Genomic DNA, 27,262 nt, shown 5'->3' on the forward strand with positions numbered 1-27,262 from the left:
AAAAAGACTCTGTGGAACATGTTATATGTTTCCTTGCCTTATAAAAATATAGTTATTTTTGGTATAAGTCTATGAGGAGTAAAAGAATCTCCCATTTTCTTAACTGTTTATCAGGTTTAAAAAAAATCTGTAAGTTCTCTCATCAGTATAATAGACTTCTTCACCTTCTCTTAACAGTTCTAGAGTTTTCATCTTTATAGAATTCTTGTATTACTTTAAAAAATTCTGCATAAGAAATCACTCATTGTCTTTTATCCAGATAGCCAAGTCTAAAATACAAAGAATATCCAAATTATTCCTTCTCTTCTCCATCTTCTTTGTCCCTATTTATAGATCCTGATATTTCTTGAATTTGGCCCATCTTGTTCTTTATTCCTACTATACCCCAGTTTTGGCATGCTTCGTCTCATTTGTATTACCCTCTTAATAACTTGTTCTAGTTCTCTGTAACCTGTCTTCTATACTTCTGCTACTAAAGGGATGCTTTCTAGGCCACAAACCACTCATGTTACTCTTGCTTAAAACCTCTTGTCCTAAGTTATTGACCTTTTACTGTGTACAAGGCACTTTGCTACCCATTGTACATTGTCTCCTCTATGAGAAGGGTACTAGTCTTTTTTCCGTTTTAATGATTAAAAAAAAAAAAAAAAAAGAATGACGAAGAAAGAGATTGAGTACCTTGCCTAAGGTCTTATTGGTGGGAAGTAACAGACCCAAATCTTTTTCTCCCCAAACTTGAGTTTGTAAAACTGCTCTCCTGTAGTGACCCATTATGTCTGTAGCAAGTGATTTCAAAGTGTAGCATATGAGACAGTCTTCTGGGTTTGGGAGGAGAGTGTTTATAGCACTACTTATATTTTATACCTTATGTTTTAAGTATTTTAATTTTGCTAAATGTTTCATTATGTATGTGTGCCTAGCTATACATATCCATACCAATTTATATGTGTCTAGATTATGAAATTTATCAAATTATTAGGTCTCACATTAAACATATATGTTACATGAAATATGTATTACGGTAGTGCCTGGGTGGCTCTGTTGGATGAGCATCTGACTCTTGATTTTGACACAGATCATGGTCTCACAGTTCATGAGGTTGAGCCCCACATTGGACCCATGCAGTGCAGAGACTTCTTGGGATTCTTTCTCTCTGCACCTTTCCTGCTCGCTGTGCACTTGCTCTCTCAAAATAATAAATAAACTAAAAAAATATAAAGTATATATTATATATATGTATTTACACGTGTATTCATATATATTAATATCTCTATATTTTATATACTATATATTCCTGTTACTTTATCTATATACACTAACATATATCCTGAAATGCATGTCTATATATAGACAGACACTCTGGAGATATGTGTTATATATACACACATATACATATCTAAACATAAAATTTAAAATATATATTTATAAAATTGATAAAGACATTTACACATAAACAAATATTGCATATTTTCACATTGGAAACCGAGCAGGGGTGGGCAAAGTATGGCCCAAGGGGCAAATCCAGACTTTTGTAAATAAACTTCCTTGGAATATAGCTATTCCCATTCATTTATTCACTGTCTAGGTTACTTTTGCAATACAATGGCAGAGTTGAGTAGTTGTGACAGAGATCATAAGGCTAAAATATTTACTATTTGACCCTGTACAGAAAATGTTTGTGAACTCCTGGTCTATGGGATAATTTCTAAGCTCCCTAGCAATGTATAAACACCCTGCTGACTCTCGCCCTTCCCTTGGTCATAGGTGGTAGCTATGTGGAAGTACTGTTTGCAGCCACCTCAATATTAAATCCATTATCGTACCTCTGTGCTTTATGGTGCTTCCTTTCCCTGAGTTATCACCCTAGCTCCCTTGCTTGGTGAAATTCTGTATTCATTCTTTAAGTCCAACTTAGTTTCCAATTCTTCCTACTCCAGTTTTTCAACAAGATAGAGTTAATCACTTTATGTAAAACCTTGGTTTGTGAACATAATTCATTCCAGAAACATGCTTGTAATTCAAAGCACTTGTATATCAATGTGAATTTCCCCATAAGGAATATTGGAAACTCAGATAATTTGTTCCACAACCCAAAAATATTCATATAATAATGATTACAATACTGTAATATAATACAAAATAACACAGAAAATACAGAATATAAAGAAAAATAACTTAACCTGCATTTACCTTTGAAAACCTTCGGGGCTGGTTTGTGAGGGAGACCAGAGAGGAGGGTTACTGTGTAGGACAGCTTTCCCTATCACTAATGGAATCACTGCTATCTATTGGCTCAATGGAATCTTTTTCTTTTTGTGCACTTTTAACAAGGAACCTATCCAATGACCTAGAATGAAGCAAAGCGTTCTTAAGCTTACTCTTGTGTGGAAAAGCAAAGGACTGTCCATAAGGACTTTGAAATGACAAAAAACTAGTGCCAGTTGTGGGCACCTTCCAGTGTTCTGAAAAATCACTCATTTCTGCCAAACACTGTGGCCTGATACTGAGCATCCAAGCATGGGAGAAGATCACCCACAATCCTTCAGTGAGCAAGTGAGCGAGCCAGCAAGCGAGAGAGAACCATTGACTCCGTTGTGATCATGTGATGTTTGACGTCACGTACTACTAGTATTTTTTATCAAGATAAAATTTATTAGAAATGTTTGCTCATCTTGCAGAACACTCTCAGAACAAGTTACTCACATTCCAGCGTTTTACTGTATTTCTTTCTGTGTGATAACTGTATCTGTAAAATCTGTATAGTATCTGTTATTACTTTTATGCTATTAAAAATTCCTATATATTTTCCATTCGTGTATCCACATTCATCCAAGATGTGAAATTTTGAACAGTGTGATTGATATCTCTCAGTTCAGATGTATCTTGTGAATGATGTATAAATTGAATTTGCTAATGTTTCCTTCCCTTTCCCTTTCCCAGAAAGGAAACTACTGGAAAAACAGTAGTTTTAAATTGGTAGTAGATGTTCTAATTTTTGGTATCTTAGACTCCAGGAAGTACTTTATTTATATGTTTTATTTCTATTCGTGGAGTGTAAGTTCATCGTGAAAGGGTTTTTATGGTATTTATCTTTGAAGAAGATGGTACGACAGTGTCTTGTGTGTCCTAGACCAAGTGTGCTGAATTTAATGCCAAGTCTGTTTATATTGTTCAGTGATGATAATTTCAGGTAGTAGTCTCCAGAATTAGTAAATTAGTTAGTGGTCCTACACAATCAGAGATTTAACAGTATCATTTGTTTATTTTGCAAGAAATCATCATTTTGTGTGTCAACTTCAGTAACCTTCAGCTGATGTAGAACTTAGCCAAAAATTCTTTCAGTATTTCTGTATTAGAGTTTAGAGGCAGGGATGTAAAGAAAGTTAAAGAAAAAAATATATAGGATTTTCCTGAACTCAGTTCTACTAGAAACCTGATACCAACTCAAGTTTTAGTATCACAATGGAATAATACTGGATAACACATCAACGTATACATTTTAGAAAACTGAGTGAGACTTGAAACAATAGACTCGCAAATTCTGAACAGTCTGTAGAGTGACAGTGTTAATAAGTGGATTGTGTTAGCTGGAATTTTCGAACGTCAAGGCTTTGTACCATTTGAAAGTACATTCTCCCGTGAATGAAGAACAATCATCAAGCTTTACATTTTCTCTTTTAAGGGGTTGAGCGGGAAAAAGAGAATCTGGAGAAGCAGATGTCAGATATGAGGGTGCAGCTGAACTTCAGTGCAATGGCATCTGAGTTAGAGGAAGCGAAGCGGTGCATGGAGCGAAAAGACCAGGAGAAGGCACATTTTGCAGCGCAAGTAGAGGTGACTTTGCTATTTTCAAGCTGTATTTGAAGGACATTAGTTTTGTTTCATAGAATTGCTTAATGAAGTTTTAATGTAAAGTTGTGATATTTTATGAACTCTAGTTTGAGTAAACATAACACAAAGTTATATAGATGACTACTTTATATATAGAAATGTCTGTAGATTCATTTCTCTTTCATTTGGACCTTAAAGCCAGGAACCTATTAAACTTGGCAGTATTTTTCTTCTAGTAGCAAATTGAGCCCTTCCTTCAGACAGAAAGTACCTTTATTTGAAGGAATGGTGAATTATCATTTATTTTGGGGGTGAAACTGGAAGACGGCACAGCAAAGAGGGTATTGTTGGTATTTCTTCTTTGGAACCATGAATGTTTTTAAATCTCTGCCTGCTGTGGAAGAGGTGGAATTACACTGCCTCCATTAATTTAGGGTGTGTGGTAATCATGAATGAGGTGTAAGTAGGTAGCTACCTTTCCCCATTTGCCTTTTTTTTTTTTAATGTGTGTTTATTTGAGAGAGAGAGAGAGAGAGAGAGTGCATACGCCAGTGGGGGAGGGGCAGAGAAAGAGGGAGATGTAGATTCTCAGGCTCCAGGCTCTGAGCTGTCAGCACAGAGCCTGACACGGGGCTCAAACTCAGGAACAGAGAGCTCATGACCTGAGCCAAAGTCAGACGCTCAACAGACTGAGTCACCCAGGTGCCTCCCCCCGTGGCCTTTTATCTAGCGTAGACAGGGTAATTATCTGAAAATATTAAAAATCAAAAGAAAGAACTTCATAAAAAGGAAATGTCTTAATTCCATTTATAATTACGCAAATTAGATCAGACATGGATGACACATTTAGAAATAAATATGTATCAGCCCTCCCTTTATATCTGTTTTTTCTTAGTGGAGTTGTATTCCAATTATAATAAGGTGCCATATTTGAAGAATTTTCTAAACTATAATGAAACGTAGAAAATTGGTGTTAAAGATATCAAACTTTATATAACCCAAAGGAAATATTTAATGTTATGCTAGTCTGAGTTTCTTTTTCATCTTGGAAAGATGCATTTTCTTCATTTTCATCAATGGAAAAATGTATTTTAGATTTGCTTCAAGATTCAGATTGTAAAGCTGATGAAATACTGACATACTTTTTACAAAGCCCTTTACATGTATAATAAATACTTATCAGAGACATTATCAGAGCAATTGTAATTTAGGACTTCAAAAGTTTGCTTCACAGGTATTGTTTTAACCCTTGATCCTGTTGGCAAAAGTGCTAAAATATTATTTTGCCAAAGTTAAGTATTAAAAAAAAAAAAAGCCTATACTAGTAAATATCAAAGGTAGAAAAATTCCTTGGCTAACCTGTTTATAACCACATATTGGTCTGTCCTTCTTCCCTTCCTTCCTTTTCATTGTTTGATTTCATTTACCACTTGCAGAATCAGTTGAAAAAAAATCTCACATAAGCATTTAAAAAATTACTTATAATAACCTAATAATGCCCTTATTCAAAGAGCCTGGCTTTCCCCTTGCCCTAACAATAGATCTTTTACATTTTCACCTGGATTAGGGAAAGACTTGGAGTTCTCTTGGATTAGTTTGGGTTAATTATACAGATTTCGATGTGAAAGACAATTGGACAGAGAGGTTGAGCATTTACTCACATATTAAACACTTAATGACTGTCTTGTTACATGTCAGGCACTATTCTAGGTGGTGGTGACATGGCAATGAACAAAAGTCAGGCAGATTTCCCTGTCTCTATGCAGGTGACATTCTAAAATTGATGAAAAAAGTTCTTTGGGTTTGTCTCAAGTCTAATTCAAATTTATTTCGGAGGATGAAAATGTTTTTTTCCCTGTTGCCATTAAAACGGTATTACAAAAAGATACTGTTTTTTCTGGAAGAAATTCCCATTAACCAGTTTTTATTTTCCTGACATTATTTTTAACAATAAAATAAATTTATAACCATTGTTTTAGATTAAAAAAATTTTTTTAATGTTTATTTATTTTTGAGAGAGAGAGAGAGAGAGAGAAAGAGAACACCACGTGAAAAGGGGAGGAGCAGGGAGAGAGGGAGACATGGAATCCGAGGCTCCAGGCTCTGAGCTGTCGGCACAGAGCCCAACATGGGGCTCAAACTCCTGAACCACGAGATCTTGACCTGAGCTGACGTTGGATGCTTGGCCGACTGAGCCACCTAGGCGCCCCCCACCGTTTTAGATTTTATGACATTTCTGATTATGGCTTATTTTTCATACCTTGTGAAGGCCCTTTGAATATCTATTCCCAAGCTATTCTCAGAATGACATTTAGTGTAGGCTTTGTGAAGGTATTGGTCATGGATCACTCAATGTAACTTCTAACAGTCATTTTATTGAAATTTAATTGAAAGATACTTAGTCTCTATTTTTCAGATATGTTTGATAGCATTTATTTTTAAAAAATATTTGGTGTTGCCTTATACATTCTGTAAAGAATGGCTATTAATCCTCTTTAGTTCCATTTTAGAAAGCAAATACGAATAAGACAAGATGCTCAGAATGTGACTGTTGGTCAGGCCCCCAAATATTTGCATAATACTCTTTTTTTTGGCTTGTTCAGTCAGTAATCTTTCTCTTTTTAATGTTTATTTGCTTAATTTTGAGAGATAGGGACAGAGAATCCTAAGCAGGTTCCATGCTGTGAGCACAGAGCCCAGCTTAAGGTACTTGATCCTAAGAACCATAAGATCATGACCTGAGCTGAAATCAAGAGTTGGATATTCAACCGACTGAGCCACCCAGGAGCCCCTAATCTCTTTTCCTTCCTGAAGCCTTCTTAGACTTTATCAGCTGCAAGTGATAATCCTTCCTTCTGTACCTCATCCCTTTGCTCACATCACTAATGTTCTTATGGCACCTTTCTCACACTGCCTTAAAGTAGTCCGGGCAGATGTCTTTAAAATTTCAAAACGAGTTGAAATGAAGGAGAAAGGGGACTGCATTAGAAAGTTGCCCTGTCAGTAGGACAAATCTGACCTTGATGTCCTTACCTTGGTGAACACCTCATGTTTCAAGATCTTGTCCTCACATCTGGAAACTTGAACTTTCTGTGTTCTAGAATTAATGTGACCCAGGAAACTGGTTCATACTAATAATGAAATTTACTAGAGAGCAGTGTATAAAAGAGTGCCAGCTCATTCATGTACCCTCTGGGGGTTTCTTTATGGATGTTTAAACACTGATCTCTTATGCAGGGCACCAGTCTCCCAGTTTTCTATACCTAGGTTTTAGACGGTTGAATTAGTGACCAAAAAGTTGCTTGGTGAACACAGTCAGAGAATAATGTCTGAAGAACTGTTTGTTCCTGGCTATTGTAAGGTTCTCTCACCCTCCACCTTTCTTTACCATAGTCCTTGTAACCAGAGACCTGTTTATTTCCTTAGATTCCTATCTTTGTTTCTGGAGTATGTTGAACTGCCCTTTTTTTTTTTTTTTTTTTTTTTTTGTCTAACAGTCTTCTCAGCTTCCACTCTGATGCTCAACCTTCTGTTTGCATTTTCTTCTGATATGTTGCGGTGCACAGATTTTGCTCTGGGCTATTTACCAGTATGCATTGATGTTGTAATTCAAACTTGTGGCATTCTGGAAGCCACTTATGAATTAAATACTTCTATCTTTTTCAAATCATAAATGAGTATGGGTTAAGAACCAGGTCTTGTCTCTATACTCCTTTGTGCTCCTTGACAGTGTCTTACCCATATTAGTTGCTAAGTTAGTATTTGTTGACCAAAATCGTAAATTATACAGTATTTTTGTGGTTATTTTTTAAAGCTAACATTTGTTGCCTGGTCATTTTTTAACAGCACGTTAAGGGTATCTGGGTGGCTCAGTTGGTTAAGCGTCCGACTTCAACTCAGGTTATGATCTCACAGTCTGTGGGTTCCAGCCTCTCATTGGGCTCTGTGCTGACAGCTCAGAGGCTGGAGCCTGCTTCAGATTCTGTGTCCCCCTCTCTTTCTCTGCCCTTTCCCTGCTCTCTCTCTCTCTCTCTGTCAAAAATAAATAAACATTTAAAAAATAAATTAATAAAAGTCTGTTAATTTCTGGAAGAGTTGTCAGTATTCCAGAGGACCTTTGCTCTTTCTTATTGATGGCGTCAGTTTTTGTTGATCCAGAGTACACATTTTAAGCAGTTGTTTCACACAGGAGAAAAACAGTGAAAACACCTTGTAAAAACCGGAATGAAAGGTGCATTTGGGTTTGCATAATTTACCTTTAAAATTATACCTAAAACCTTAAATCTGTATATGCATAGAAAATACTAAGTACGTTTTTTTTCTTCTTCTAAACTTGAGTTGAACCTCATTAACCTTGATAGGCTATTTGTATTCATAAGAATTCCAAGTATCCTTGATCATTGATTCCCCCTGATTTAATCTCAGCCTCCATCTTCCATTAACTTACTTTTCTTGAAAAAAAAAAATTTGACTTTTAAATTCAATGAGGAACTTCAAAGAAAGGGAAAAAAAAAACCCAAGGTGCTGTACATAATTTAGATTAAATGTTGAAAGTGATAATTGAGTGACAACTGACATGATTATTCATTAGCAGAAACTTGGGACTGTAATGCCATAATTTACTTTTAAAAAGAGGATAGTGGAAAACAGGAATGATAATCAATAATAACTTTTCTTTTTGATGATTAGTACATTAGGAACAGAAGGAAGGTTGTTCCTTTTAACGCACTTTTAATATAAACTCTTGATTCTTGGATTTCTTATACAAAGCTGGCTACTTTACTATGTACTTTGCTGTAGTGTTATACAATACTATACAATATTACTTTTAAACCCTTCTTAGAGATCTTAATTGCCCTGTCTGTAATTTCTACTGTTCTTTTTTATCTTAATAATTTATTCCTTATCTAAGTGCTTGTTGTAAAATAAGGTATTATCTGAGTACTAAGTAGTATTTAATGCGTAGATTATAAAGAAAACAAATATTGACAGCAAAGCTTTATAACAAAGGCTAAAATTGTTGAACCTAGTGGAGAGGAGATCTGTCTTTGTTATTAACCAAATTCACTGACAGTGAAACAGATTGCTAAGTCCACAGATGCTCTGTACTCCAAGTTCTTCATAAAGGCAATTACTGGCAGAGATGCCCTACGATAAAAACTCTAAAACTAAATAAACCTTGACACTTTGAGGAAGATTTAGTTTCTCAAATCTTACACCTATATGGAATAATAAAGGAATTCTAGGAGCTGTGAAGAGAGGCAGCTTTTACATTTTCTGTAACTTAGAGTTGCGTGAATATTTCCATAAAGCTGGAAAGTAACAGTGGACCAAATATCTTAAGTTTTCTTTTAAGGTATCACCAGTGTTTGCTGTAGTTTATCATTTGAATACGGTCAGTAAAGCAATAATTTGGGAATAAAAGTGTCTATTTTCAAAATCTTTATTTTCTGAAGTCATGATGATATCTGTTTCATGTGTTTTATATATAAAATACATGTAAATTTATGTATTTTATGTATATATTGACATAAATTTCATGTATTTTATGTATATAATGAATATATATAAGTTGAAAAGACCTCTTTGTGGCGTGTGTGTGTGTGCGCGCGCGTGTGCACGTGCATGGACATAGATGCATGAAGTTGGCGGGGAGAGAGGGAGAAACATTCCTCACAAAATAAGTATTGATAACTTATGTCAGTTATCGATTTGATATTAAAAGCAATTATAAGGATAAAATATACCGTTGGGGATAATTATTGAAGGACTTAACTATGGAAAAATACGTGATATCAAATGAATAAGGTAACGTTTTTGCAGAATCTAATTTATAGTTGTTCTTTTCTTGACTACCACAAATGATATTAAAGAGCTATAAAGTAGACTTTATAATAAGCATATTTGACTGTTCATGCATTATCCCTATAGTTTTTACAGTTAATTTTAGAGTGATTTTAATTGATAAGGTATCATTTTAAGTGGAGAGTAGTTAAATTACATTTTAGATGTTTGTTTTCAGGCAGCTTTCTACAAGGAGAAATGAGATTAAGCTCAGCCTCAAACAACAAAAAAGTCCGTGGGCCTGTTATACTCTTGAAAATGTTTGAATGGTATAAATTATCTTTACAAAACAAAGTTTTTAATAAGTAACACATGGCTAACATAAAAGTCAGTGTTAGCAACTTTTTTTTTTTCAAATGTATTACACATTTAATTTCTGGTACTTGCAAGAAATATGTGTTGATGTCAGTGCTTATTTTGTGGGGGAAACTATCATGATATTAGACTATGGTTTGCTCTTCCTTAGAGAAGATTAACCAGTTAGGCAAATTTTTGGCAATTGTCATTAAAGAGCAGTTTATGCATTTGTTAATGGTGGATTACCTTGTTGTAGAACAAACTTCCTAGTGAGAAAAACTGGAAAAGCTGGGTAAGACATGTATTTAAAAAAAATACATATATCTTTGAAGTTGTCAGAGAGTTATCTAGGTGCAAGGACAGGAGGAGTCCTGTATTCTGCTGAGGAGTAGAGTGCAGAGTGATTAGTCTGACACTGGGTGCCACTCTTCCCCTGAAATGTCACAAACTGAGCAAGGCTTACCTATAGAGCGTAGGTTCGTGAAAGAAGCAGGGCCCTTGTAAACGTCCCACACTCTCAGTTGGGATACCCAAAGGACTCCTGGGTGAGCGGAAAATGCACGAACAGTCACAGAAATGTAGCTTTGAATCCGCTGTGACGTTATCTGTCCCTACTCTAGCTGCCCATCTAAATAAAAGTAGATCTTTTGTGGGGGTGGGGGGAAAGGTATTATCCAGAGCCCTCGTGTTATTTCTGTAATTTGTCTTACAGTGTCTAGCATTTTATCAAAAACTTAGCAGTCAGGGGCGCCTGGGTGGCGCAGTCGGTTAAGCGTCTGACTTCAGCCAGGTCACGATCTCGCGGTCCGTGAGTTCCAGCCCCGCGTCAGGCTCTGGGCTGATGGCTCGGAGCCTGGAGCCTGTTTCCGATTCTGTGTCTCCCTCTCTCTCTGCCCCTCCCCCGTTCATGCTCTGTCTCTCTCTGTCCCAAAAATAAATAAAAACGTTGAGAAAAAAAAAATTAAAAAAAAAAACAACTTAGCAGTCATACCAAGAAACAAAACGCACATTACTAAAAAGCAAGATATAAGCAGGAAATAGAAATAGGTATATAGGCTGTTCAAATATTGGAATTAACACATCAACTTTAAAACAATGGTTATTAATATGTTAAGAAATTAGATCATAAGATACTTAATTCTAGCAGAGAACAGGACATTATAAAAAGAATAGAAATCTGAGAACCAAAATACATAGTAACTGAAATTAAGAGCTGGATAGGTAGGTAAGGTTTAGCAGAAAATTAGACACCTTTTTTCTTATTCTTTTGAAGAAATTTATGAGGCTTCCATTCATATGTATGTTTAGGTTATATAATTTGTGGTTTGGTTACTGGCTTTATGATCTGTTTTTCTATCTTCTAATTGGTAAAAAGAAAAACAATTTATTCAGTCTTTCATTCAATAAATTTTTATTAAGGGTCTATTAGGTATTGAGTCTGGTGATAGAATCAGGGGTTACACACATGAAATCAACATTCATTGCCCTCAATAAAGTCAAAATCACCTAACTTCTATTTAGCACTGAAGTTTCAGTTCACTAGAAAAGCCAGGCCCCCTTCACCCTTGAGAGGAAGAATCATAGTGAGACTTAAAATGAGGAACAGGGATGTGGGGGGTCTGAACCTTAGGAAGTAGGCATGAGGAGCCTCCATCCCTATGGTACCAGGATGGCCTCCCTCCTCCAATGGCAGAACAATAAATGTAAAAACAAAGAGTCCTTGAAGACAAAAGCAGAAATACTTTCAAATATAAATTGGTGTTTGGTGATTGAAAATATGAACGATGGTTTTATAGTCTCATAGGCTTAACAATTCCATTATTTTGTCACATTGGCCCGTTCTATTTGTCCCTTCTAGATTACAAGAAACTGAGACACACTCAAATGAGGTTTCATGTAGGGAGGCAAGAAACTATCTTGACAGCTGCCCTTCCGGGGTTCATGGAGAAAACAAATTTTATACATGTTACCACACTTACTCTGTCATTGAGACTCCTTAGATTGCAACGATAAGAAAACTTGAGGGTGCCTGGGTGGCTTATTTGGTTAAGTGTCTGACTCTTGGTTTTGGCTCAGGTCATGATCCTGTGATTTGTGGGTTTGAGTCCCGGGTCAGGCTTCCTTCTGGCAGTGCAGAGCCTGCTTGGGAATTTCTTTCTCTCTCCTTCTCTTTCTGCCCCTCCCCACTTGAGTTCAGCACTCTCTCTCAAAATAAATAAACTTAAAAAAAAAAAGAAAAGACAGGGTGCCTGTGTGGCTCAGTTGGTTAAGCATCCGACCTCCGCTCGGGTCACAATCTCACAGTTCATGAATTCAAGCCCTACGTCAGAGTCTGTGCTGATAGCTCTGAGCCTGGTGCCTGCTTCAGGTTCTGTGTCTCCCACTCTGTCTGCCCTTCCCCTGCTCACATTCTCTCTCTCCCCAAAATAAACAAACATTAAAAATACTTAAAAAAAAATAAAGAAAAGAAAAAAAAAGAGAAAACTTGAGCCATTTTTAGATGACTGTCTTGGATTCAGCATTAATTCATTGGTACAGTCATCTGTGACCATGGTGGTGTAGTCATAGGACTCTACTACAGTCTTTTTTTTTTCCCCTGTGAATGGATTTGAGTTACTATTGAGTATGAATTGCTTTCAAGCTAAGAAACTTCATTGAATTTTTCTTGTAAAGCTGGTTTACTAGCAACATATTTTCTTAGTTTTTGTTTACCTGAGAATGTCTTTATTGCACCTCATTTTAAAAAGATAATTTTGCTGGATTTAAAATCTTAGTTGACTTTCTTTCAGCACTTTGAATATGTCATCCTGCAGGTTTTGTTTCTTCCTTGTTTCTCATGAGAAGTTTAATGTTAATCCCATTGCATTCCTGTTCCTGAGGAGCCACTATTTCTTGTACTGCTTTCAAGATTTTATCATTGTCTTTGCCTTCAGTGTTTGATTCGGATATGTTCTTTGTATTTAACCTACTTGCAGTTCATCAAGCTTCTTGGATATGTAGCTTATGTTTTTTTTTTCAGATTTGGGAAGTTTTAGCTATTATTTTCTCTTACATATTTTTTGTTTCTCTCCATTCCATCTAGTGTTTTTTTTTTTTTTTTTTTAGTTTATTTTGAGAGAGAGCACGTGTGCGCACAAATGGGGGAAGGGGCAGAGAGAAAGGGATAGAGAGAATCCCAAGCAGGCTACACACTGTTAGCACAGAACCCGATGTGGGGCTCAAACTCATGAACCATGATAGCATGACATGAGTTAAAATCAAGAGTCAGATGCTCAACTGACTGAGACACCCAGGTACTCCCCTCCACCCCCATCTAGTATTTCTGTTGCATGTATGTTGGTATCCCACATTTCTTTGGGGCTTAGTTCATTTTTATTTTTTCTCTTTCTCCTTAAGGTGGCATAATCTCCATTGATTCACTGAGCCTTTCAAATGAATTTTTTATTTCACTGGCTGTATTTTGCAACTTCAGAATTTCCATTAAAAAAAATAATTTCTGGGGCGCCTGGGTGGCGCAGTCGGTTGGGCATCCGACTTCAGCCAGGTCATGATCTCGCGGTCCGTGAGTTCGAGCCCCGCGTCGGGCTCTGGGCTGATGGCTCAGAGCCTGGAGCCTGCTTCCGATTCTGTGTCTCCCTCTCTCTCTGCCCCTCCCCCGTTCATGCTCTGTCTCTCTCTGTCCCAAAAGTGAATAGACGTTGAAAAAAAAAAATAATAATTTCTATCTTTTTATTGCTATTCTCTATGACATTGTCATTATACACTCTTTTTATTAAAAAAAATGGTTTCCTTTAGCCCTTTGAACACATTTATTAAAGCTTTTTAAAAATCTTTGTTAAGTTCAACATCTGGTCCCCCTCAAAGATAGTTTCAGTTGTCTTCTTTTTTCTTTGTAGAGGTCACACTTTTTATTTTTTGTTTATTTTTTATAAAGTTTATTTATTTTGAGAGAGAGAGTGCATGAGTGGTGGAGGGGCAGAGAGAGAGAGAGAGAGGGAGAGAGAAAGAGAACACCCCAAACAGACTCTGTACTATAAGCACGGAGCCACCGACGCAAGTCATGAACCTGATCTGAAATCAAGAGTCAGATGCTTAACCGACAGAGCCAACCAGGCACCCCGCGGTCAGACTTTTTAGATTTCTTTTCATGTCTACTGATTTTTATTGAAATTGGACATTTTATATATTAAGCCTGGATACTAATTCCCCACCTTTTGGGGTTTGCTGTTACTATTTGCCTTTTTGTCTCTCCTGTTACTCCTCAGAGGGTACAGCCTTAAGTATGTGTGGAGTCTCCTTGACAACCAGGGATGATTGTGGTTTTAGCTGGGTTCTCTTTGACTCTCTAGTTCCCTGACTCTCCCCATTAAACTTTTGACTTTTGGATAGTCTGATTCTATTGATACCCCACCTGGCTTTATCCTCTCCAGTAATTGCTAGCTGATCTTTTTTTTTTTTTTTTTTTTTTTTGGACAATGCCCTGGAATTGTACCACAGTCTGATTTTATTAAAGACCGCTCTTCTTAGCTTTTTCCTTGACTCTCTCTATTAAATTTCTAGCTGATCTGTTGTTTCACTTGTTGCTACTAGTATTATGGAAATTACCAGCTTCTTAACCACTCGCCCCCAAGATCTTCATCATTTTTGACATCATCCTTAGACATTAATTTCCTTATGTTCTGTTACAAGTAAAGTCAGTCCCCTTAGAACTTTGAGCTCTCTGTTTATGTAACTTCCCTCTTCTCAGCTGAGCTCAGGGACTGTAGCCTGCTTCCCTTTGGGGTGGTGCCTCAGCTCTTCAAGTGTGGTGCCGAGTGGGGATGGTAGCCCCTGATCTTCTGAGCTAGTCTCTTCTGTTGTGGAACCTTCACTGTATGAGAGAGCTGGGGCAGGAGCAGTCTAAGTCTGCGATGCCTTCTGTCCTATGAGTAGAGGCTGGTTGGGAAAAGAGACCCTCAGTCCTTTGACTGTGTCTATTTGGCATAGAGTTTCCACACATTCATCTGGGGGGTGATGGTCCCTCTATGGGTCCTTGAATCTAAGATGAAGGATGTTGTAAAATTTACTAAACTACTTTATGTTAATAAGTGAAGGATGCATATAATAATCTCTAGGGTAACCACTAAAAGAAGAGTAATGGGTATATAGCTAATACAGAAGAAAAAAGTGAAACAATTAAAAATTATTTCCAGGGGTGTCTGGCTGGCTCAGTCCATAGAGCATATGATTCTTGATCTCAGGGTTGTGAATTCAAGCCCCACTTTGGGCGTAGAACTTACTTAAAAAAAAAAAATTACTCCCCAAAGAGAACATAAAAGAAAATCTTCACAACATTGTGTAAATGAATATTTCTTCCAAAATTTCCACCTTACACTTGGCTGCATTAGGAAAATGAAAAGAACAAGCAACCCTGGGAGAAGATATCTGCAGAACATATATGTAACAAAAGACTGGTATCGTGTTTATATATCATTCCTGTATATTTGGTGACTTACAACTGTGCTTGGTTGTTTTAACATTTGTAAAGTATATGAGAAAATCCTATTAGTATCTCAACAGATAAAGCATTTATGACAGTTCAATATCCATTAATTAGGGAAACTTTTAGTTTCCCTAGTTAAAAGGAAGAGAGGGAAACTTTCTGATACTGAAGAATATCTACTAAAAACCTATAGCAAATGTCATACTTAATAGTGAAATACTGATTTTATTTTACTTTTATATTTTTAAGTTTATTTATTTTGAGAAAGAGACACAGAGTACACGAGCAGGGGTGGGGCAGAGAGAGGGAGAGAGAATCCTAAGCAGGCTCTGCACTGCCAGCGTAGAGCCCAGTGTGGGGCTAAAACCCACAAACTGTGAGAGCATGCCCTGAGCTGAAGTCAAGAGCTGGATGCTCAACTGACTGAGCCACCCAGTCACCCCTGAAATACTGATTTTAAATGAAGGAAGCACTTTCCTCTATTCAATAATGTAATAGGGTTAATAGTCCAGGCAATAAAGGAAAAAAAAGGGTATCTGTTAGGAAAGGAATTAATAATGTCTTTATTTCCACCTGATATTTAAAAAAAATCCATGCACTCTACAGGTAAATTATTAGCATTAACAAGTGAGGTATATATTTAAGCTAAGATAATTAAAACCACATATCAAAATAAAATGAACTTTGATCAGACCTTTAAGGCTAAACTAAAAACCACTGAATCATGTTCAGTCACATTGTTTCCACAAAACATGTTGTCCTAAGTACTGATTAAAAACAAATAGAATTTTTTTTTGCACTCTTGGTTAATTTATGTAATTTATTTATTTTTTTTTAAAGAGAATATACATAATCAACATTAAGGGCAAGAAAAGAATTCTACCTGTACATATGAAGAAGAAAAATTAGAGTATCAAGTCATTATATTAATATGAATCCGTGGCTGCTCTAGATTAGCATCATCTGGTAGCACTTTCAGCAGTGAGGGAGATGTTTTAAATCTGTGCTGTTCAATATGTTAGCCATATGTACCCATAGAGGACTTGAAATGAGGTCAGTGTGGCTGAGTTTTTAATTTTAATTTTACTTAATTTAAATATAGGTGGAACTTAAATGGTGGGAATGTGATTGGATGGTGTGAAACTAGGTTAGGAGCCATGTCTTATATTCCTGTGGGTGTAGAAAGCACACTGATTTTCCTTTGATTGTCTGAAATATGACCTGGCTGTGTTGTGGGAAGGTGGTGTTCTTGGACTTGATTGAGAACTGATTAAAGGAACATCCTTCATAGCCAGCCCTTTCTAAGTGTATAGGAGTCAAGAAAGGGATTATTCTTTCTTTCTTTCTCTTTCTTTCTTTTCTTTTCTTTCTTTCTTTCTTAATTTCTTTCTTTCTTTCTTTCTTTCTTTCTTTCTTTCTTTCTTTCTTTCTTTCTTTCTTTCTTTCTTTCTTTCTTTCTTTCTTTCTTTCATTGTGGTAAAATACACAAAACATAAAATTACCATCTTCACCATTTTTTAAATGTACAATTCAATGGTATTAAATAAATTCACATTATTGTACAACCATCCATTCTCATCCCCACTGAAACTCTGTATCTATTAAATAACAACTCCCACTTCCTATCTCCCTCAGTTTCTGGCAACCACTATTATGCTTATTATACCACTCTGAGTACCTCACTGAAGTGGATTCATGTAGTATTTCTATTGATGTGGTTGGCTTATTTCACTTAACATAATGTCCTCAAGTTTTATCTATGTTGTAGCATATTGCAGAATTTCCTTCTTATATATTCCATATATGGAATCCATATATCTATATATCTATATCTACACACACACATACATATGTGTATGTGTGTGTATATATATATATATATATATATATATATATATATATATACACTGATGCATAATTAAGCAAAATGAGGTCTATATTGTGCTTATCTATGGTATATATATTCCATATATGGTATACCATAGATAAGCAAAATATATATCACATTTTGCTTATTTATCCGTCAGTTCATGGATACCTGGGTTGTTTCCATATTTTAGCAATTGTGAATAATGCTGTTAGGAATAATGCTGTGAGTGTATAAATATCTCTTCGAGACTCTGCTCCTAGTTTTTTGGGGTATATATCCAGAAGTAGAATTATTAGATCATATGGTAATTCTGTGTTTAATCTTTTGAGGAACCACCATACTCTTTCCCACAGTGGCTATACCATTTTATATTCCTATCAACAGTGCACAAGGGTTCCAGTTTCTCCACATCCTCATCAACACATGTTATATTCTGTTTTTTATTTATTTGTTTTTTAGTAGTAGCCATCCTAATGGATATGAGGTGGTATCTCTAGAGAGCATTATTTTTGTTTGAAACAGTATTAACAAAAGAAAAAAAGGCTCCCCCATTCCATTTAGCCTTCCTTAGCTTTGATTTCTTTCAAGAAATCAAAATTGAGAAATTAAGAAAAGTTGATTTCTCTTAACTGCACAATGTTACTGTGTCACGTAAGATAACATGTCTGTTTTCTTTCAAATAAACCGTAATTCTCTATTAGAATGTAGAACGTTAATATTAAGTGTTAGGTTACACTTAATTTCTCCTCTTGACTATATGTCAGGTAATTAGAGATAAAATATTTCTTTAGTTGAACTGTGTAATTTATGTTGGTCCTCAGCTGCCACATCAGTATTGGTAAGAACACAGGTGTCTGTGTTTTATTGATGCCTGCTTTGTCCTAATACATTTCATAGCAAATGTATAATCAGAGGTTGTTCTGCTTCAATCAAAAGCGGTCGCAAATACCAATCTGCTTAAAGCAGAATAGTTTTTTCCCATCTATATTCAAATTTTCTTCTCCCAAAGTGCTTGCTTTAGTTAAACATCAGAGTTGCAGAGTTAAAATTATCAGTCAGAGTGTGAGAAAAACTAAGAAAACACAAATGTACTTTGAGATAATGTGTGCCAGGGTCAGAACTTCCCCAGTGTGTTGCTGGGGCCTAGATGTTAATTATATGTCCCCTTGTGTTTTAAGTTGAATACTGTGAAGAAATGTGTATTTAAAATATTCCATGTAGTGAACATCATGACTAATGAAACAGAAGTTAATATTTTATTTCTTCACAAGGATATGAATGTATTTAATTAATTGAACATTATTTTCTATACTTTGCTTAAACTAAGTATCATGTTTCATTAAAAAGTACAAGGAAACTATAGTTGTATGAAGCAGATATGTTCTCATAGGATTTGTGGAGAAGTAATTATTTTTAATCACTGAGAAAGTCCAAGGAACCTGTTATTTGGGATTAATGTCCTTTTATGTATCTCTGCTTCATTTGACAAAAAGAAAATGATACTAGTATACATGGTCAAAATTAGAAGGATAGAAAAGACAGAAGGTTATATTGGTAAAGGAAGAATTTATTTGTGACATGGTTACTACAGTGATCCCTGATGTTTAATGTGACTGATCCCTAACTCATAAAAGGGTTTGGATCAGTTATTTTTCCTTATTTTTAAGAACTTTTTAATTAAAAATTTTTATTTTTTGAGAGAGATTTGCAAGCAAGTTCCATGCTAAGTGTGGAACCTGATGCAGGCCTTGATCTCATGACCCTAGGATCATGATCTGAGCTGAAATCAAGAGTTGGACACTCAAACCAGCTGAGCCACCCAGGTGCTCCTAGATCAGTTATTAAAGACAATTAATATGTATTTTGCTTGAATTAAAAAAAATTGACTCAGATTTTAGGTATATATTCTACTTTCAGCCAATCATGACTTAAAAAAGTTTTAAATAGTGTGATCTCAATGAGTGATGGTCTAATTTAGCTGTGTGTAGCTATATTTTGGGGCTACCACACTTGTTTTGATTGATTTGAGTTCTTTTATTCAGAGACTTGCCTTAACTCTCCTGACTGTGGAAAATTGATTAGTTGTCCTCTCACTATCAGTTCATAAAACACCTAAATTATACCGAAATGAATGAGTTTATCAAGACATGCAAGAATTTGTCAGGCTCATTTCCCAATAGAGGTGAGTGGGGCATGGCTTAATTGAGAATCTGAGAATTTCAGGTGAAATACTGTTAAATCTGTCCTTTTGTTTATACAGTAAAGGCAAAACTTTATAACATCAGGTAGGGGTTAGTGTGGGAAATAGAACTGCTCTAGGTATTTTATGCAATAGTTGTTTATAATAATATTGGCAGATGTGGCTTGGCCTAGGCTTCTAAGAAAGGGTAGCATGAAGGGGGATATTCACTGCAGAACAAAATAAATTCTATCTATGAGACCTTGCTGGCCAGCAGCAAAAAGCCAAATTAGCAAGTATATTGTCTCCACCTCATTTCCACAGTTTAATTCTGTCTCTGTTGAGTCTGATTTGCCCCCAAACCTAGCTCAAGGGAGTACTGAACGTTCAGTTTTGTAGCCTCTGTGGAATGGGAGAATGTATTAGAAGGAATTGGGCATAGGGACTGACTGCTTTTGGTCCTAAACCACAGTGCTAGTAATCAGGTTTTCTTTTAGCTGAGAAACATGACCTTGCTTTGTCTTTGAGCCTAGCCCTGTGTCCATAGTTGGCACTCTGCGAATGCTGGCTGAATTCATGTTAATCCTAATATCATATTTACAAATACCTTCCTGTTCATTAGTAATGTTATAGTCAATCTGTAGTTTCTTTGCAGGTTTTTGTTTTTGTTTTTTGTTTTTCAAGCCTCCTGTCCATTTTAGGTTTGTTAAAATTAAATCATCTATATATGCAAAGTCACATGGAAACTAAAATGTTCCAACATGCTAGAAAAGAGTTTAGCTTCAATAAACACACAAAAAAATAAATAAAATTTTAGTGTTCTTTTTTTTTTTTTTTTTTCCTGTACTTGAATCAGTTCTCTTTCTCACCTGAGAAATTTGCATCTCCTTTTGGCTGTAATATCCCTATTCAATCAATGTTTTCATCTTGTGTCTTCTTTAAGGAAGTCATATTTTGGACTGGAATTAGTCTTATCTTTGTTCACAGAGTCGATATTAAGGTAATTAATTGAAATCTGTTTCTAATGGTGTTCTACTTGAGGCTTGTGTGTTACGTATTAGCTTGAATGTCACTGTTTTTGTCCATATAAAGAACTGGATTTATATGCCTGTACTTTAAATATCGTTTTTGTTTCAGTGTATCCTTTTGATACAGAGAGTTGCTACTTTTCACGGTGCTGGGTATTTAGAGACCTTATTGTGAAACAGATCATTCTGTTGTGGTTTTGTGTGTTTTTATATGAGAAATATCGTAATTAATAAGGGTGTTTTCAACCAAGGAAACTTGGTAACCAAAACACCCTTAAAATAACTGGTTGTCAATACCAAGATATAAAAACTCTTAATCTTTGTAGTAATTAAAACTTAAAAGTATTTATTAGTTTTGGTAAAGTGGGTATAATACAAATACATAATTGTAAACGTTTTTAGTGTACTAAAAAAGTGTGTGGTGTGTGTGTTTATCTTCAACTGTGGTACCATATATTTGATGAATGTAAAACTGAAAGGCTAGAATTATAAGAATTAAAAGAAAAATTTATAGGTAATTTTGTCCTAGAATTTAGAAGGCACTTTAATCAAACTGTTTGGGAAGATTGAACAAATTGAACAAGTGGCTTTTTCTCTGCACTGATTTTTCATTACTATATAGAGCCTTTACAAATAATTGTATTTCTATTTGGTTTGCCCCCGATTTGGAATCATTCATTTTCAAACATTGCAAAATCAAGTTATTTTGAATTCTTACAAAAGATTATTTGCATATGTTTGGGAGAGGTGTCTAGTTGATCGGATTCTCTTGCTGATCTTTTTCCCTCTTGCCCCTTCTCCTCTCAACACCATTTCCCATTTCCCCTGCCAACACCAGCATTAGGAGCACTTCCATCATGAAGGAAGCTACCTAAGGGAAACAGAGGACAGGAGTGCTAGGCACACGCTTGCCCTGGCTGTGTCAGCTGCTGTTGACTTCTGAGATTGACTGCCACGGACACTCATTTTCTCTCTGGCTCTGTTTGTCTCTTTCTTCCCCCTGCCTCCTTTGCTTGCTCTCTTTCTCTTTATTACTTTCAATAGCAACTGCAGATTATCTTCTTTTTGATCCCTTAGCCACCGCCTAATGGTGTTAGCTCAGGGCTCTTTTCTTTTTGACAAAGAATCATTGCTAGAAAACATTATATAAAGATAAGAACAGAGGTAGACAGTAAGAAATGAAACAGAAGTGTAGATTAGGTAGCATAAATTGGGAAGAGAGGCAAAATTTGAAATACAGAAGAAAGAATTGCTCACATACATCACATTTATTAAAAATAACTGTTATGTCTCTGTTTCCCCAACTATGCTGTGTAGTTCTCTGTAGCAGTAGAATGGAGAACCACGCCTTCTTATTCATCTTTTTGTCTCAGAAGCTTGGTTGTTGCTGAGTGCAGTAAATGTTTATTGGAATGAATGAAAACATACCTGTATTTTCTTTGGAAAGACTGACAGGTGATTTTTTTTCTTGCTTTTTCTTTTTTTTTTTCCTAGTCTCTTGAATGCCATAGATGGTTCTTATCTATTATAAGACAGCTCTATTGAATTTGATTGCTGAAATGAATTCGGATGAGGAAAAAATTGGTTCTAAAAGTCCATTCCTGCTTTAAAAAGATGATCTTCAATTATTTTTAATGTTGCTATAATATTTTAATATCCTAGTGTTAGCATAATGTCCTTTGGTGATTAATCTTTCTCAAGCACATATCTGATCATGTTATTCCCTTGCCGAACAACTTTTGAAAGCTTAAGCTGGATTTCACCATTCCCCCAACCTGGTTCCTGACTTTACTTTTTAAATCTCTTTTTAGCATTCTTGAAATTTACTTTTTTTCCCCTACTGTTTATTAATTTATTTTGAGAGAGAGAGCGAGTGAGCACGAGCAGGGGAAGGGCAGAGAGAGAGGGAGACAGAGAATCCCAAGCAGGCCCCGTGCTGCCAGAACACAGCCCCGCATGGGGCTCTAACCCACAAACCATGAGATCATGACCTGAGCTGAAATCAAGAGTTGGGTGCTTAACCAACTGAGCCACCCAGGTGCCCTGAAAGTTACTCTTCATGAACAGCCCTGGTGGCCCAGCCTGTGGCTCTTGCCCATGCTACCATTGGTCTTAAATGCCTGTCATTTGATCAGTGACCCAGTCTTTTCTGTTCTTGACACTTGAGTTTGCCCATTGTCTCCTTATTTTATGTGCCTTTCTTGATGAGTTCTTGCTGATCAGAGTAGTTTCTCTTGAATTTACTTGCTTAAATCCTATTTCTACTAGCCAGCACTGATGTCCCTTCCCTCCTGCTTAGCTGTATTTATCCCAATCAGTATTTCCCATACAGTACTTTCCTTGGTCCCTCGGCAGGGTCATGAACATAGGAGGGGATAGCTAGTCTATGCCTGATTTTGTTTTAACCAAGCCAACTCTATTCTGTGAGTTTTTTTTTCCTTTCAGCTTCAGAAGTTTCCAGAAACATACATGCATCAGATATTGTATAATTCCTATTCAGGATTTCCTCCTAGCTCAGGAACATGGTATCTTACTTAATTATTTAAAAGGTTGTTTGGCTAGTATCCAAGTTGGTAATATAGTTACTAACTATATGGAATCAATATTAGTTTTAATATTAGGGACCTGTGGCTAGTCTTTTTTTTTTTTTTTTTTTTTTCCTGCTGTAAACTACCTCCCTTATCTGGGATTGATTACTTTATCTCCTTGTCCCTCAATTTCCTTATCTCTAAAATATAGGCATTGAATCACATCTCTAATTTTTTTAAAAAAATTTTTATTTTAGAGAGTGTGTGAGTGGGAGGGAGGCAGAGAGGGAGAATCTTAAGCAGGCTCCATGCTGATCATGGAGCCCAACACGGGGTTTAATCTCATGACCCTGGGATCATGACCTGAGCCAAAATCAAGAGTCAGATGCTTAACTGACTGAGCCACCCAGGCACCACCACACTACTTTTTAAAATGGAATATCTCGGGGCGCCTGGGTAGCTCAGTCGGTTAAGTGTCCGACTTCAGCTCAGGTCACGATCTCGCGGTCTGTGAGTTCGAGCCCGCGTCGGGCTCTGGGCTGATGGCTCAGAGCCTGGAGCCTGCTTCCGATTCTGTGTCTTCCTCTCTCTCTGCCCCTCCCCCGTTCATGCTGTGTCTCTCTCTGTCTCAAAAATAAATAAACGTTAAAAAAAAAACAAAGTGTTAAAATAGAATATCTCTTTAACATTTTCTGTTTTCGTTTTAATGCCTTATTCATTTGAGTACGCTGTCTGTTGTTTTCTTAAAATTTGAATACGACCACTGCAGCAATTAAAAAGGGAGCCATTGGCAGCCAAAGCCAGTTTCAAGGGGAGAGTTCTTTTCTCCCATCTTCTAAATGCATTGCTGTAATGCTAATGCATTCTTTTTTTTTTTTAAATTCTTTTTTAAAACGTTTATTTTTGAGAGAAAGAGCAAGTGAGCGTGCATGTGCGTGCAAGCCGGGAGGGGCAGAGAATTCAAGCAGGCTCTGCGCTGTCAGCACAGAGCCTGTTAACAGGGCTCGAACTCATGAACTGTGAGATCATGACCTGGGCTGAATTCAAGAGTCTGACACTTAACTGACTGAGCCCCTGTAATGCATTCTTTAATACATTCTTTTCCTTTCTGTCTATTCTTTGGCCATTTTAATACAAGGACGAAAAGAGTTAACATAGTAGTTAACAGTTTCCTTAGGCCTGCTTGCAAAATAGGCCCTTGTTTGGCATCTGGGAGCCTTAATGATGATCAAGTTGGAAACTTTCCTTGATGAGTGTAGCTCATGGTGCCTAGACCTTTTCTACAAAGAATATGGTTTATGCTGAACACTTGCTTTCTTTCTGGGAGTCTGGAATTTTGGTATATACCAGGCAAATGGTACGTAAGTGACTAGTTGTAATTAAAACTTGAGGAACTGAGTCTCTAGTGAGCTTTCTTGGTAGATAGTACTTCATACATGTCGGAATTCACTGCTGGAAGAATTGAGTACACTCTGTGTGACTACTGAGACAGGACTCTTGGAAGCCTGTGCCTGGTCTCCACTGGTTTATGCCCCACATTGTTTTCTCTTTGCTGATTTTGCCGTGTATCTTTTCACTCTCATAAATCTTAGCGTAAGTACGACTGTATACTGAATCCAGTGACTCCTTCAAGTTCTTGCCACACCTGAGACCCTCAACACAACTGCTCATTAACATGTTTTCCTACCTGAAGAAAGAGAAACAGAAAAAGACATTAAATGTATGTTTTAGGTTAAGTTGGAGCTTTTAAGCTTTATAAACCTTTGGTAACGTACTGTGAAAGGGATCAGGACATACCACCCCAACATATGCCACTTTGGTATATTGATTACTTTGAGCTGAAGGCACTTGAGAAATAGTAGATGCCGGAAGGGTACTCTGAGCTCTTTTTCTACCTAAAAAGAAGATACCCTGAGGTAGATACCTCAAGAATCCCCTGAGGAAGATACCCTCCCTCTACCAGGAAGAGAAGAACATTTTTTATCATTGGAAACTGGGAGCTGATTCCAAAATGGATCTGAACAGACAAACCTAAAATAACCCTGATCTTCCGTTAGTTTCCACCATGTATTTCCTAGTCACTTGTCTACAGTTTACTGCCCCCTAGAAGCTCATTAGATCCCTTTTCCTTTTTCTTGTCATAAATTAGAATTTATAAATTCAAATGAATTAAAAAAGGCTTAGAAGCTCTTGGTCCTAACCACTTTTATGGGTCTTCATGTTTCCAACAAAGGCTCTTAGGTATATGTATAAATATTAAATAAAATTTGTGTGCTTTTCTTCTGCTAATCCGTCTTATGATGGTTTAATTATCAGGACCAGCTACAGAACCTAAAAGGTTCCCTTTAGGAACCAAAAAGTCTTCTCTACCAAAAAACTGGAAGGAATTCTTGGGAAAAAGAACATTTTTATGTTTTTGGATTGCGTTTGTCTTTGACAGTACTTATGTAGTGATAAATAAATAATAGACTTGATTAAGTGATATGAAATTTAACCACCCTGCTCTAGTGGCTGAGATAATTTCATATAATTTAATTGTAAAAAGTTCTTTAGGATAGAAGAGGCTTCCAGGAATGTATGATAGTATTAACAGAATTGAAAATCATTCTAATGGAATAAATAAAATTGCTTTTCATTTAGCATTTCATGTAGTACATAGGAAGATACTAATATTTAGTATATGAAAACATTTATTTGTGGGTTAATGATGTGTTTGTTTACTTGTGTGCTCTATGTATATGTGTGTGTGCTAAGGATTGTTATGAGGGTTCTGTAATCTCTTGATTGTTGGGGGAGAAATGTATATTACAACTAGATAATTATGATTGGTTATTTGAGGAAGAGGGATTAAAAAAAAGTCAAAACAGTGGCTGAGTAGAACCTGCCAAGGAATGAATATAGGAAGGAATTCTATGACAGGTTTTACCTGAAGTATAACACAGATAGACTGTTGGGAGCAAATCAGTAGCAACAGTTTCCAGACTCAGGGCAGTTAGAGGCAGTGTTCATCCAGTTCAAATTCAAACCTACTTTCCCATCAGTAGTGAGAACTACAATTCCTCAGGATTAGAACCTCATCCTTTTCTGTTTATTTATACTAACATACCCAATCAATACCGTGATGTTTTCAAATACTCTTCTCAGTGAAATATTGTATGTAATATGTTAATATGAAAGTGTATAATTTTTAAAATGTGAGAACAAAGGAATTTATGTGTTGAAGCTCTGGGCTTACGTATATTAATCATGTGCCTATTCTTGTTCTGTAATTGCAGAAGAATAAATAGTGTTGAACTAATTTTCCTCCTGGGTTCAAAAGCTTGCTGGAGAAATTTGAAAAATTTGTATACTTGAGTCCATTATGAATTTGAGGCTCACTGTGACCTTATTTCTGTTTGTTAGCTTTTAAACATTTATCTCTTGTTCATTTTCTCTTCTTTTCCTATAGCAGTTATTTCAGACTTTCTCACTATTTAAATATACAATTCCATTCCCATTTCTATACTCTCTCAGCAGAGAAAGTCTTTACTGCCATTTTATTAGCAGGACCACCTTTTTGTTCGGAGTTGGGCATCAAATAAATTCAGTTTTTTTGACATACTAAAATTAAGATGTCTGTGGGATTCCCAAATGTAGCCTGTCATTATGTAGTTAGGTATTTAAAGGCCTGGAATTTATCAGTCTGGCTTCTGAACTATAAATCACTTATATTTCTGTCTACCTACATACTTACTTATTAGAGATATTTTATAGATAGGATGGTGCTTAATACTAGAACCCTATAGCATTATCTGTATTTAAAGGCTAAATGTAGAAGAGACCCAGGAAAGGAGATTATTAAAGAACAGGAAGAAAAAGAACTAGTAAAGAGCGGTATTATGAAAGTCAGGGAAGAAGAGAGACGTAAAAATCAGAAGGGGCAATTGACAGTGTCACATAGGAAACTAGGATAGATTGTTAAAGAGTTCGTTGTGTTTGGCTATAGGTGATCTTTGGGCGTCTTGATGAGAGTTATTTTAATTGTATGGTAGGGATGGAACCGAGATCCAATGAATGGAGAAATGAATTAGGAATAAAATTGTGAAGTATCAGGTGTGGACTGCTCTTTCTAGGAGTTTGGCTTAATAGAAGAGTGTAGGGTGCTGGTTAGATCATGTTGGATTGATAAAGGTTTTGTTTGCTTCATTAAAAAATAATATTGTG

General features: G+C 36.2%; 1 protein-coding gene across 9 annotated transcripts in view; it reads left to right on the forward strand.

Moving 5' to 3' along the window:
- CEP128 (centrosomal protein 128) overlaps positions 1 to 27,262 on the forward strand; it is a 397,276-nt gene that overhangs the window by 87,324 nt on the left and 282,690 nt on the right. For all 9 annotated transcript variants that reach the window (XM_086709100.1, XM_086709103.1, XM_086709099.1 and 6 more), the window contains one exon: positions 3,683 to 3,834. In XM_086709100.1, coding sequence (XP_086565226.1) covers positions 3,683 to 3,834 — 152 coding nt within the window. The remainder of the gene's footprint in view (positions 1 to 3,682; positions 3,835 to 27,262) is intronic.

Source organism: Puma concolor, chromosome B3 (assembly GCF_028749965.1).
Source record: "Puma concolor isolate L17-30 chromosome B3, mPumCon1.1.hap2, whole genome shotgun sequence".
NCBI lineage: Eukaryota > Metazoa > Chordata > Mammalia > Carnivora > Felidae > Puma > Puma concolor.